Source organism: Malurus melanocephalus, unplaced genomic scaffold, assembly GCF_030028575.1.
Source record: "Malurus melanocephalus ecotype Western Australia unplaced genomic scaffold, MMel_1.1 scaffold_382, whole genome shotgun sequence".
NCBI lineage: Eukaryota > Metazoa > Chordata > Aves > Passeriformes > Maluridae > Malurus > Malurus melanocephalus.
The window spans coordinates 164,064-178,166 of record NW_026623614.1 but is presented as its reverse complement, the minus strand read 5'-3'; the positions used below and the strand labels follow the sequence as shown (position 1 = coordinate 178,166).

Sequence of the window (14,103 nt, the reverse complement as noted above, 5' to 3'; positions counted from 1 at the left end):
GGGGTGTGTTTTTAAGGGGTGTGTTTTTAAGGCGTTTTTAAGGGTGTGTTTTGGTGAAGGCTTGCCCGCGAGGCGCCTCTGGGCCGCCAGGGGGCGTACGCAGTGCGCGCGGCTCGCACGTGGGTCCGCTGCCACGCTCCCAACGCGCAAGCGCACGCGTGATGCCAGCACGCRCGCCGCTCGGGCCGACCCCCTGGCCCCGCCCCCCGCGCTCTCGGCCAATCGGATCGCGGGCTCTCGCTCGTGACCGCTTCCGACTTCCCCCGACGTGGCCCAATGGACGCGCGCGCGCCGCGGGATTGGCGCGCGGAGCTGGCCCTGACGGCCGCACCAATGGGCGCGTGCCGCGTGAGRGGGGCGGAGCCAGACGGCGGGGCCGCCGCGGCGGAGGAGCTCCGCGGGCCGGTCCGAGCGGAGTCGGGTCCCGCCGAGCCGAGCCGAACCAAACCGAGCCCAGCCGAACCCAATCGAGTCCAGCCGAGCCGAGCCGAGTCCAGCCGAGCCGAGCCGAGCCGAGTCCAGCCGAGCGGTGCCGAGCATGGCGCTGTTGCCCGGCTGGCTGCTGCCCTGGCTGCTTCTCTTCCGCCTCCTGCCCGCCTCAGGTACGTGCGGGGCCGTGCCGGGAGGAGCGGCTGCCCGGGCTCTCCCGGCCGGCCTGGGCCGCCACAGCCACGGTGCGGGGCCGTGCCGGGAGGAGCGGCTGCCCGGGCTCTCCCGGCCGGCCTGGGCCGCCACAGCCGCGGTGCGGGGCCGTGCCGGGACGCAGCGGCTGCCCGGGCTCTCCCGGCCGGTCTGGGCCGCCACAGCCGCGGTGCGGGGCCGTGCCGGGACGCAGCGGCTGCCCGGGCTCTCCCGGCCGGTCTGGGCCGCCACAGCCGCGGTGCGGGGCCGTGCCGGGACGCAGCGGCTGCCCGGGCTCTCCCGGCCGGTCTGGGCCGCCACAGCCGCGGTGCGGGGCCGGCGGGGAGGAGCGGCCGGTGTTTCAGTGCCGCCCCAGTGCCGTCTCCGGGCCCGTGCTTGTGTTGGCCGCCCACACCGGCAGCCGGTTCTCACGTTCTCACCGAGGCTTTGTTTCCAGAGCCGGTGGCGGTGATGTCTGTGGACGTGGGCAGCGAGTCGATGAAAATCGCCATCGTGAAGCCTGGGGTGCCCATGGAGATCGTCCTGAACAAGTGAGTGTCTGTTGCCGCGGGAGGTGCGCTGGTCAGGGGGATCCGCTCTGTCCCAATGCGCTTGGAGTGGGAGCAGACATGAAACGACGGTGGCTGGAGCTCCCTAGGCCATCCGTATTCCTCTGTTGCCAGGGAAAGGCTCCTGTTCTCCCACCCAGGGTCGTGAGTCACTCTTGCCCCGGGTGGGCAGCTGCGGGGCATCGTCCAGGGCAGTTTGTTAACTCACCTTTGAGGGGTTAGCGTGAGCTTTGGGCACCTTTCCACCGAGTGTTGGAAGCCCATGTSGGTAAGAACAGGTTGTGGTGCAAACCCAAAAGGGGATCAGTCACTTTCTCACCTGTCCCCCGCCCTCAGTTCCTCACAAAGGGAGCCCAGAGCCAGGTTTGTTTTGCTGCAGCTGCTCAGAGCCCACACTTGCGAAGCATGTAGATCTCTTCTTGCATTCAAGCTGCTGCTGCAGCCCATCTTCTGCACACTGAGTTAAGAATCTGCAGGTGGGAGAGGACATACAATCAGGAATGTCCTTAGTTTCTGAAGGTCTGGAGATAATGAGATTTCTCAGCTACCTCCCTGAAATTTGGGAGTCATAGATAGAATGAGGGAACTGTCTTGCTTTCTCTTGCAGGAAAGCAAAAAAAAAGTCTTACAAAGTACTGAAGGGGATGGCCAGCTAAGCAGCTGAGCAGAGGCTGGCCCCCCTCTCCACAGCGGGTATCCGAGCACTTTCCCTTAATCCTTCTGGAATGGGAACAACATCCTTCCTCACTGGTTTCAACTGGTTTATTCCACCTTCCTTTTCCTCAGGGAGTCACGAAGGAAAACACCTGTGGCTGTTTCCTTGAAGGAGAACGAGCGTCTCTTTGGCGACAGCGCGCTGGGGATGGTAAGAATTCCTGTTTGCAGAATACAGGTATCTCACTTTGGGGTAAATGTCTGAGCCAGTGAGATTTATTGTTGTCCTGTGCTTCTCATCTCCTTGATGTGTCATTGGCTCTGTGTAGTGGCTGTGTGCTCCTACTCCCATAGCAAGAGTCRTTCCCCATATAGCCTGGGAGGGGTTGGTTTGGGAACAGCATAGCTGAAGGAATGCAAGCGGATGGTGAGAGTTTTTTTTTCCTGCAGTCCATAAGGACACCCAAGGTGGCATTCCGATACTTCCAGGATCTGCTGGGTAAGCGGATCAATAATCCCCACGTGGCACTGTACCAGTCCCGATTCCCAGAGCATGAGCTGGTGAAGGATGAGACAAGACAGACTGTCATCTTCAAGTTGTCCCCGTAAGTGGCTGTTTTTAGGTTCTTGGTGGGATGAACTTGGGCTGCCATGTTTCTGCTGTTGATGCCATCATTTCTTTCCCATTGTAGGACAACACAGTATTCTCCTGAGGAGATGCTGGGCATGGTCCTGAACTATTCACGTGGTCTGGCTGAGGAATTTGCAGGTTGGAAGAATTTAGCTTTTCCTTGTCTGTGTATGAGTTTGTACATTATAGGATTCAAGTAGAAACTGAAAGCGTTCAGAAACCCAGCATTTTTAGTAACAGGACATGGGTTGTCTCCTGCTGTAGGCTGTAAGCAAGACTTAGCAGCTATCCAGTTATCATTTATTTCTAATATGATGTAAGTTTGGGATCCTAATCCTACTCTTAGGGTAAGACACCCCATTTACCACCTAGCCTTGCAATGGAGTCTTACAGGCAGTCTCTGGAGAAAAGCGAAGTGTTTTCTCATGTGTGTGATCAGAGTGGAGGCACATGGGAGGTGGCTGCAGGGGAGGGTGGAAATGGATCTGTGAAGGCTTTGCTGTAGCTGTTCTGGATGGAGATTTGCTGCTGGAGCTGAACTAAAGGAGCAAAAATGACTCTTTGTGGTGAAACTTGGTAAGAGAGGAGGCTGTCATGCATATTTCATGCTGTGTTGCTAATGAAATACCGTAGTAATGAAAACTGGATAAATTACTGGGAGGCTTTGTCATATGCTTGGTGACACTACAGCCAGTCCAAAGACTTTACTGGAGGGTGATTATGATCCAGTGACAGCATGAGGCTTCATGCAGGTTGTATTTGTTGAAATTGAAGGCTACCCAGAGCATTTGATAGTATCTTGACACGTGAAAGAGAGGTCAGTAGACTTGTGGCTTTGTGCGAATATGCCAGGTCTGCTTGGTTTCAGCCGGGTACAGAGATTCATCCCAGGGATCCTGGCTGCTGCTGCAGGATTGCATTCTGTAGAGTCTTCACCTTGGGTCCCCTGGGTTTGCTGCTGTCACTCCATCTCAACGAGTCTTTGCATGTGGCTACACTGATACAGAGTTCCCTGCAACTGTTTCAGAGCAGCCCATCAAAGATGCAGTGATCACAGTTCCTGCTTACTTCAACCAAGCCGAGAGGAGAGCAGTTCTGCACGCCGCCCGCATGGCTGACCTCAAGGTGCTGCAGCTCATCAACGACAACACGGCTGTAGCACTGAACTATGGGGTTTTTAGGAGGAAGGACATCAATGCCACGGCACAGGTAGGTGCATTTGGGAGATGTGGAGAGTTCTGCCAAGTTGCCTTCATGCAGGGGAGAAAGCACTGCCTGTCAGCCAGGCTCCTCTGTTTTCATGTGTTCATCAACAAGACAAAGAGATTAAACCCTGTGTGTCTTTGTGGTGAAGCCTGAAAGCTTCCAGAGCGAGGGCAGGTGCTGGGAGTTCCCATTTTGTAAACCTGTATTTGTTCCTTGCCCATCAGCTAGGCGAAATAACAGTAGCAATTACCTGAAGTATTAGAACACTGACTCAGAAATACTTGATTTTCCTGAGGCTGAAGAAAGAGCAAAACTTTTGGTTTTGAACTATGAAGTAGATGAGGACTTTTCTTGTCTTGTTCTGTTAAATGTGACCCTGAACATCTATGTTTGGTCAAAGTATGAGTCCTGCCCTTAGGCTATAAAGGGAGTCCAGGGAATGGATAGTTGTGGCCTGTATCATGCTGAAAAGGTTCTTTCCTTATTCATGGGGGATATCCAGGTGTTTCTGCTTCACCATCCTAGCTTTTCGTTTCAGAATATCATGTTTTACGACATGGGAGCAGGAAGCACTGTTTGTACTATTGTAACGTATCAGACAGTGAAAACTAAGGACTCGGGAACCCAACCTCAGTTGCAGATCCARGGCATTGGGTAAGAATTCCACATAAGTTGCACAAACCCCACAGATCTCAGGAAAGAAACCATTTGTTTCACAATCTCTTAATCATGTAGAATTTTGCAGTGAGGCTGCAGTACAGTAATTTGGATGGCTGAGTGGGAAACGTTTGGAGCAAGAAGGCTCCAGTTGGGAATAACTTTGGTGTTGCTGTCTTGTACAGAAGGTAACTGAGAACTTCCAGGGGCTCCAGGACCAGTGTAGTTAGTTTGCTTTAGGCTTGCTTTTTGCCTCAAGCTATGTAAGCCTATTCCATTTCATTTAATCTTACAGAGTATGCCAGTTTGTGAAAGAGGTATATACTTCTATAGAGGAATGAAAATGCAGTGTGTTTAATGCGTTGCCAAATAAAGACAAGAATGGTCTGCATAGCCAGAACAGCAATTTCAACTCCAAAGCATTTATATTGCTGTTTATAAAAAAATACCTGGGACCTGAAACAGTTGTCCTTTGGCTTTTCAGCTATTTGACGTGCTTGGCAATAAGGCATTTACCTCAAATGTAATGAAATTGTTGAACGGCTGTTGTGGTGGTGAATCTTTGCTTTCTTTCATTATAATGTTATTTTGGGGACAACCATTGTTCTTTCACAGTTGTCACAGCTGATAATGCTGCAGCTACTTTTGACCACTTGCTCCTCTGCATATTTGTGAAATAATGTAGGAAATTGGTTTTTATTTCAGTTTGGTTTCAGTTATTCTGTTCATTCTTTTGCTCAGATTTGACCGTACTCTTGGAGGATTAGAGATGGAACTTCGTCTCCGGGACTACTTGGCAAAACTCTTTAATGAGCAGCACCCTACAAAAGATGTCCGGAAGAATCCTCGGGCTATGGCCAAGCTGCTGAAGGAGGCCAACCGCCTGAAAACCGTGCTGAGTGCAAATGCCGACCACATGGCGCAGGTCTGACCTTTTGTTTGGGGTTCCTCCTTTTTTGGGGCTAAGTGTGGGGTGGAGGACTGGTGTAAGGGAACGTTGTCCCTCTGCAGCGCAGGTCTGCTCCCTCTCAGCTTGTGCCCGATGGTAGCACCCATGATTGAGTGGATTGAAGAAGAGTTACTCGTGTCAAGTATGTTAAATAAACTTTCATTGAGAGAAGCTTTCCGTTACACTCATGTTCCATCCTCTCTTCACCTTAGCAATGGTAGGGTTCAGAGGAGTGTGGTCAGATCTGTGGTGCATTACAGAAGCCAGAAATTTGCACACTGGGCAAAGATTTTGCTTGGAGAAAGCTCCGCAATTAATTTCATTCTGGTTTGGTTGTTTTGTTTTTGTTTTTTTTTTTTCTGGACAGATTGAGGGCCTACTGGATGATATAGACTTCAAAGCCAAGGTCTCAAGACAGGAATTTGAAGATTTGTGCTCTGACTTGTTCAAGCGCGTCCCAGGACCCGTGCAGCAGGCTCTGAGTAGCGCAGAGATGAACATGGTGTGTTTAAGAAAATGCATTACCAAGCCTGAAGCTTCCATATGTGGAGCTGCTGTCACATCACGATTGAGGCATCAGTGGTTGTGTTATCAGGACCATTGGGAAGTAGATGCCTGCTACTGTGACAGCAATGTTGGTGCTACAGAGAGTTTGCCTGCTGCAGTGTCAAGCAGGAACGTGTCAGACTTCCCCTGTACTATCACCAGAAATTAAGGACTTGGAGGAGGGGCTTCTTTCTCTTAAAACACTTTACTTTTGTGCCGTAGGTTTGAAATAATGATCTTTCTTCTTTTTGTCTTGGATACTGGTTCTGGTCTCACTCCTGAAGTTTTAACTGAATGAGTCTGGAAATGGAATTACTGGTATTTGGGCTTCTCCTTTGTACACTCCCTAAAGGGAGCCCTATTGCAGACTGCAGTTGTACCAAATCTGAGGCAGTCCTTTGGAGGGAGTCAGTGGAGGGTTAAATGCTCACTCTCCAGGGTGCCACAACTCTCTTGAGCACTTTGGCCTCTGATATTCAATACAAGACTCCAATTTACTTCTTAGAGTCTGGATTTCTGTCTGTTCTGGTCCAACCGGCTCTTGGGGTCACTGTCTTCTCTGGCACTGAATTATAGTTGTGTCTAATTTGAATTGAGCCCCATGTTTCAGGTGGCCAGAATCCACGGTCACATTGTCACTGTTTGACAGACCTGACTCCAGGTGCCTCATTGTTAGCACGGCTTATGTCTGTCTGAGATCTGAGATTGGGTGCTGGCCTGCACCAGCACAGCAGGGCGTAGTGTGGGTGTTGTCAGAGCACCATGCCAACACGTGGTGACTGGGGAAGGAGCATAAGGAAGCCCTGGACTTAGTTTTCAAAAATTGCTTTCTTAAGACAAGGTGACTGTTTCCAATCTCTAGGACGGAATTGACCAGGTGATTCTAGTTGGCGGTGCCACACGGGTCCCCAAAGTGCAGGAGGTTTTGCTGAAAGCTGTGGGCAAGTGAGTATGTGAGGCCCCCTTCTAGTCTGTCTCCTATTGACAAGCTGCTGTTTATGGGGAGGATGAAAATTTCACGTCTATTCCTCTTCCCTTCCTAGGGAAGAACTGGGCAAGAATATCAATGCTGATGAAGCTGCTGCAATGGGTGCAGTCTACCAGGCAGCTGCTCTGAGCAAAGCATTTAAGGTGAAGCCCTTCATTGTTCGGGATGCTGCTGTTTTTCCTATCCAGGTAACCTTTGGCTTTCCTTCTCTTGTGTAAAGTGTGGGACTGTGCTGGGATAAATAGTCCAGGTTGGAACCTGGTGTCTTCCTCTGAGCAGGGAAGCTCTAAAGATCTTTCTGTCAATCTAATAAAGAAAGCAGAAGAAAGTCTACTGTATTTAGAAATGCAGTATCCAAGGAGGCAGATGTATGGAAACATTAGTTGAGGAATATTTGCTTGCCCCCCATCTTTTGCACGAGGTAGAACAGCCAAAYGCTGCTGATGCAGGATACCACAATTTGCCATTGCCGTGTCTTGTTTTCTGTTTCTGATGCAGGTGGAGTTTACTCGTGAAGTTGAGGAGGATGATAAGTCCAGGAGTTTAAAGCATAACAAGAGGATTTTGTTCCAGCGCATGGCACCCTATCCCCAGCGTAAAGTAATCACTTTCAACCGTTACACAGATGACTTTGAGTTCTACGTCAACTATGGAGATCTGACATTCCTGAATCAGGAYGACCTGCGGTGAGTTGAGCCCGGCACCCAAGCCAGCAGCTCTGTGGCAATGCAACTTAGGTGGCTGGAAATGCATTGCCAGTGTGTCTGGCACATCTGTTCTCCGAGCTGCATGTCCTTTAACACGCTGAGCCCTTCATGCAGTTGCCCATCGCTGCCAGCATGAGCCTGGGCAGTGATTYGCTGCTCTGCAGCACTGCTATCCTGAGTTCTCTCTCTGCTTTTGTCTCTGTGTCATCAGAGTTTTTGGTTCTCTCAATCTTACTACTGTGAGGCTAAAGGGAGTTGGGGACAGTTTCAAGAAGCACTCGGACTATGAATCCAAAGGCATCAAAGCACACTTCAACATGGATGAGAGTGGTGTACTGAGTCTTGACCGGGTAAGCACCACCCTTTGGGATGGTTGTCAGCTGATACATTTTTCAGTTCTGTCCCTCTTTCTGGTCCCTGCTTAAAACTAATCCTGAGCTTCTATTTCCAAGGTGGAATCTGTGTTTGAGACCTTGGTGGAAGACAAGCTGGAGGAGGAGTCAACACTGACAAGTAAGTGCTGAACTTTGATATTCACACTGACTGTTTTGTTACCTGTAGTGGCTGACATAACTACAAGCATTGTGTTTCTTTGGATTTGGGGTGTGGAAATTACAGTCTGACTGTATGTTGGTTGTCTGTGCACACAAGGACACGGAGGGAGGTTGGAGAAGGATGAATCTGGAGTGTGTGAAGCTCTGCACCGCCAAGGGAGCCCCTTGGTGATCACTGCAGTTGTGAGGGGAAGGACCAAGAGCTGAAGATTACTTTCTTCCTCTGGATACGTAACATTCCAAATTTTTTGTCTCCCATCAACAGAACTTGGAAACACCATCTCAAGCTTGTTTGGAGGTGGTGGCCCTACACCAGAGACCGGAGTGAACCTGACAGACTCAGTTCAGGTGAGCCCCAGGGTGACTGCTACTGGAAGGGAGCCCTTTTGTCTTGCTCTGACAATTACGTAGAAGTATCTGTTCTATGAAACATTGCATGGAATTTCTACATTTAGAACACTGTTTTCCTTTCCCCTTTACTTGCTTGTGATGAACAGGAAGAGGAAGAGAGCATAGCAGAAACAGGTAAAGAAGAGCAGGGGGAGAAACAAGACCAGAAAAGCAGTACTGAAGATGCTGATGGAGGGCAGGGGCAAGAGAAACAGCAGTCTTCAGGTCAAGCAGAAACTGAGTCTCCGAAAGCAGAGTCCCAGAGAAAGCAAGAAGGCGAGAAATCAGAGCCTCAGGTGAGCATCATATTGAAGGAATGGGACTGGTTTTAGTACCTAAGAAATGGCATTTCCTTGTCAGAATTCTCCCTTCTCTGAAGTGTCCTGCCTTTGAAAAAAGTTGTAGTATCTGAAAATCTGTTCCCTTGCTTGAGAACATACTTTGTGTTGCAGCATCCCAAAGAAAATAGAGAAACTGCAAAAGAGGAAGAACCATCCAAAAGTTCCGGTGACAGCACAGCTAGCAAAACAGAGGAAGAGAAGATCAAAGCACCTAAGAAGCAGAAGCTCGTCCATGAGATCACAATGGAGCTGGATTTAAACGATGTGCCTGATCTGGTGGAAGATGAACTGAAGAGCTCAATGAAAAAGTAGGTTTGAAATGATACTGCTAAGTTTGTACTCTGGATAAAGGAACTGAGTTGCTTTGGAATGATGGTGGCTCACATAGAGCACTGCTGACCGTAAAAGCTGGTGTGTGTGTTGTGCTGCTCAACCAGATGCACTTGTTTCCTTTGATTTCTGTTCTCTTTGCATGTTAGACTCCAAGACTTGACGATCAGAGATCTAGAGAAACAGGAAAGAGAAAAATCAGCCAACAGCTTGGAATCATTCATCTTTGAGACCCAGGTAAGAGAGGGATATAAAGAAATGAGAATTCCAGGAGAGCAGTAGAAGTGTTTTGAACAGCTTTTGGCTGATCTGAGTGCAAGGGAGTTGTTTGAGCTGTGGGAAGCTGATTTGAAGAGTCTAGGCTTTGTCTTTCAGTCACTTTTTCTGATGCTATTAGGCTTCCCAAGCCCATGTTTCCTCAATACAAAATGAACCTTCCCTTCAGCATGTCTAACAGATTGAACAGTTGACTCCAGATTGTAAAGAAGCTACAGCTTCTCAGAAAAACTAATGTGCAGAAGAAACAACTGGTGTTAAGTGTGTGTGAAATAATGACAGCATTACTGTCATGGGATGTGGTTGTGTCTGTACCTGGTTTATTACCATTGTGTTCCTGGCAATGCTAGGAGCTGAGCTCAGGTTTGGGAGAGTGCAGGCAGCACTCCAGCCCAGCTACAAGTGAGTGCTCTGCTTGTTTTATGCTTCCAGACTCAGTGGTGTTTGACCAGAGTGCTTGCTCTGTGTTTTTAGGACAAGCTTTACCAAGAGGAGTATCAGTTTGTCTCAACAGAGGAGCAGAGAGAAGAAATTTCCAAAAAGCTTAGTGAAGCTTCCAGTTGGATGGAGGATGAGGGCTATGCAGCTGCAACAAAGGTGTGTTCTGTGCTGTGTGTAGTCAGGATACCAGTCAGCTCTCATTGACACGGAAATGACCACAGAGGCTGACAGAGCCTTTGTATTCGGGTTCTTGAGAGCTTCTTGCTTCCCCAGTGCATTATGCACAGAACAAAATAAGAACTTGTCCTAGCCATGGATCTTTCTATGAGAACTTCAGCAGGAACCTGTTGATTCCACTGAAAGCTTAGTCAGGTGTCTCTTTTTACTGCACTGAAAGGGTGTATTTGATAGAGTTGACAACAATTGCAGTTATAACTTCTGAAGTTGTTCATGTTAGACAGTGATCCAACTAACTGTCTCCTTTCTCCTCTCTGCCATTTTCAGGAGCTGAAAGACAAGCTTTCAGAGCTGAAAAAGCTTTGTAGGAACCTTTTCTTCCGTGTTGAGGAAAGGAGAAAGTGGCCAGAGCGCCTGGCTGCCCTGGAAAGTCTGCTCAATCACTCCACCATCTTTCTCAGGTAAGAGGAAGCTTTTGAGAAGGAATATCATGCAACTGGTCATGAAGGAACTGCCAGCAGAATGAGACCAGAGTGAATGTGGTCTGAAAGTTGGTGGCACTTTCTGAGAAAAGGTGAGCAGAACCCTGCTCCCTGGTGTCCTGTTCTGCAGGATCTGTGAACAGGTGCACATGAGCTCAGTCCAAAATGTGGGACAGGAAGGGTCCAGCGTAGTGGTTGTGATGTTTTTGTATTGCTGGAGCTGTAACTGCAGAATTGCCAAGGTGCAGTCTGCTTGGCTTAACAAAAGGTTTCTTATCTACAAGGGGAGCCCGAATGATTCCAGAGTCTGACCAGATATTCACAGAAGTGGAACTGAGTACACTGGAAAAAGCCATCAATGAAACAACGGTACTAAAGAATGGAGTGATGCTGGGGGAGGGTGGGATGGCAGTTTGGGTTATGTTCCCTGCCCTATACTTTAACTCAGGGTCATGGAGTAGAATGTGCATGTTTTGGTTTTGTGCCACCAGCAAACCTTTAGGGTGTTTCAGTGTTTCCTAATGCCCAACCTGACCCCAGCAGGTCTGTGTTGCATGTGGAATTGTCTCCGGGGTGGGAATGAAGCCCAGTGATCTRACTGCACTCAGGTTTTAAAGGCAGGTGCTGGAGTTTGTGGCAGGCATGGGGTCTTGCTTCTCTTTATCCTATGTGTGGGTAACTGAGAGGTTAGTGGAAATGCAGGAAGGAGCAGAGCAGTCCTGAGTAATGCAGAATAGCCTGGGGCTGTGACTTTGAGATACTGTGATACTCAGCACTTCAGAACCCAGAAGCATTCCAAAAGCACCTCTTCCCTCGCATTCCACAGATTTGGAAAAATGAGACCTTGGCCGAACAGAACAAGCTCACTCCTACTGAAAAGCCTGTGCTGCTGTCTAAAGATATAGAGTTCAAGATAGCAGCCCTGGACAGGGAAGTGCAGTATCTTCTGAATAAAGCCAAGTTTGCAAAACCCAAACCCAAAAGGGAGAAGAACGCCACAAAAACTGATTCAGGCAAGAATACTACAGCAGCCCCTGAGACTGAGAATACTATCCCTCCCACGGAGGGGAAACAAGAAGGTAAGGAGCAGGTGGGAAGCATGTATATAACTCCCTATTWTATAATTACCACATGTAACATGTGGCGTTTCTCTTGATTGAAAGGGAGCTAAAGAAGGGAGGACAATTGTAAACTGTGGCATTAAATGATTTTGCTCTTAATTTTCAAAGACAGCTGGAAAAATCTATGTATTGCAGTGTCCTTTCCCCCCACCATTTCTTTGTTTTTTTTTGCGAAGAAACAGAAATTATTTATAAATTTCCCAGGATGGTCAGTACCAGTCTTGCTGGCTGGTTGACTTCTAGGAAAGATAAGCCATTGACTACACTCCAGTGTGCAGAGGCAAATACTCAAGGTCCTGTCCTAGATCAAGGAGTAGAATGAATTGTTGATTAGAAAGGTTTGTTGCCTAGATGGACCCCAGGAAAAAAAAAATCTCTTGGGATACTAGGATTTATGGTTTTTTAAACTTTCTGAGATGCTCAGGTCCCAAGTGGCCTGGTCCTTTTGAATCTGGAGTTCTGTATGTCAGCATGTATGCCGGTGGCTCTGGTCTGAGGAAGGAATCCTGCTCCTAGTGACAGCTCCAAAGGTCACATGCCTGTGCAACCAGTCAGTCCCTAGGGCTTCTGGGGACATAAAGCCTGCCACTCAGGGGAATACGGAGCAGTTTTGTAGTGCTTCTCTGAGTGTTGTAGAGTGATCTGCTGTGAGAGTGAGCTATTACAGCCCTGCTGAGGCACCACAGCTAGCTGATTGAACCTCACCTGGACTCGCCTAGTCTTTTTGCACCTGTGTGTTCTTCCTTGACTCTTTTTCTGCTTTAAACATAGACAAACCGGAGGATATTGATCCAGCCAAGGAGCCTGTTACAGCTGAGAAAGCTGCAATAGATGATAAGCCTGGATCAGACTCTGGTGGGTAAATGTTTTGCTAACTATCTGGAACTTGGGAGCAGCAAGTGCAAGGTGTCTTGGGGGCTCCTTTGCTTATTTTTAGCTDAAAAGAATAGTATGATGGTAGAACCCCTGACTGCTGATCCATTGTTAATTCTGCAAACAGACACATTTTGGTTCCTTGCTGTTCCTATGGTTTTTGTTGTTCAGAGTGGAATTCTTGCACACCACTCCTGCTTTGTGCCCTGCCGGCTCCCTGCAGTTTGCAGCCAAGTCCCTTGGCTGTGAGACTGCCTCTGCTTTAGAGCTGCTGTGCTGCTCCCAGTGCCAGGGCAGCACTGTTAACAAATGCAGGGAATTCATGTCTTCAGCTCCAGGGAGCTGAGTATCAACGTGCAGAATCCCTGTACCATGGACTGCAAGTTTTGTAGCAAATCTGCAGATGTCAGGGACTCACGGTGCTGCTTTGCACGCTCTGAAAACCACCGCAGTGTGAAACTGAGTTTGCTTCATTACACAGGGTCCAAAAAAGGGAAGGCAGAAGCTGGAGGAGAAAGCAGGAAAAACGATGAACTGTAACACCCTGAAATCCACATGTGTCAGCATCTATTTATTTCATAGTTAATTTCTTGTTTTTCTTATGGACCTGATTAGTCACGATGTAAATGGAACACAACAAGGGTATGACAACACAATGGGATAGAGATGTAAATTTTTTTTTGTTCTTCCTGCGGATTTTGTCTCTACTAACTTAGTGAACTGGTTTTTGTTTTTCTTTTATTATGTGTGGCAGAGTGCCCACCAAGAATTGTCTCTGTTTCAGAACAGAAGTCAGTGACTTTCCTGTGGGGAGAAAGCAGTAAAGAAACATCTTAAGGTTTAGAAAGTAACTTGGAACATAAATTCTGTGCCCCACCTCTTGTGAAGATGATTGCAGAAGTATATTGACCTGAAGTGCTGTTATCTTTGCGTATGAGGCCCTGACTTGGAGCAAATGTGTGATTTCAGCTGGTGGGAGGTGTATTAATATTTGGACTCGTGGGAAGGTGGAACAGAATTGGGGAGCAGATGATCTGTACTTTGAGATATGGCTGTGTCTGTTTTGCATAGGCTGTTTGCTAAAATTATCTGTCCGTGCTCTGTAGCAGAGTCCAAAAACCATGAAGTAAGACTTGACAAAAAGATTCTGTTTATTGTTAAAAAAGTTCAGAAAAGGCAACATTGAATGCAGAGGAGGGGGAAAAATGGGTCGTGTTGGCACATCCTGTAGTCACAAGGACAGCGATACGGATCAAACAAACAAACCTGGAAAGTCCAATGGCAACTGCCCTCCTTGCTCGGTGTTCTGTGCACTCGGACCGACTTCATCGTGTCACCTTCCCTGTCCCTGGGCGTGACCTCYTGCCTTCTCGGACCGTCCCTGCTGCTGCCACACACACGAGTGGGATCCGACGGCTGCGAATGTGCATCTGACATTGTTCTCCATTCTGGCCTCTTCAACCAAAAATAAAAATTACACTTGATGACAGGCTCTGCAAAGCGGTGCAGGAGCTGCGGGCGGGGCCGGGCCGGGCCGGGGCGGGACTTCCGCGGGGCGGGGCGGGGGCGGCTCCGGCCGGGGCTCCGCTC

General features: G+C 48.7%; 1 protein-coding gene across 1 annotated transcript; it reads left to right on the top strand.

Moving 5' to 3' along the window:
- The first annotated feature begins 352 nt into the window (after positions 1 to 352).
- On the top strand, positions 353 to 13,997 carry HYOU1 (hypoxia up-regulated 1). The gene is made up of 24 exons (XM_057379004.1): positions 353 to 602; positions 1,079 to 1,172; positions 1,977 to 2,055; positions 2,295 to 2,449; positions 2,537 to 2,613; positions 3,503 to 3,684; positions 4,220 to 4,335; positions 5,080 to 5,263; positions 5,655 to 5,789; positions 6,696 to 6,778; positions 6,877 to 7,009; positions 7,320 to 7,507; positions 7,740 to 7,878; positions 7,981 to 8,041; positions 8,348 to 8,430; positions 8,580 to 8,768; positions 8,925 to 9,121; positions 9,293 to 9,380; positions 9,894 to 10,016; positions 10,365 to 10,498; positions 10,804 to 10,888; positions 11,346 to 11,598; positions 12,412 to 12,495; positions 12,995 to 13,997. The coding sequence occupies exons 1-24, from the start codon at positions 539 to 541 to the stop codon at positions 13,051 to 13,053; spliced, it is 2,985 nt and encodes a 994-aa protein (XP_057234987.1). The 5' UTR covers positions 353 to 538; the 3' UTR covers positions 13,054 to 13,997.
- The last annotated feature ends 106 nt before the right edge of the window (positions 13,998 to 14,103 follow it).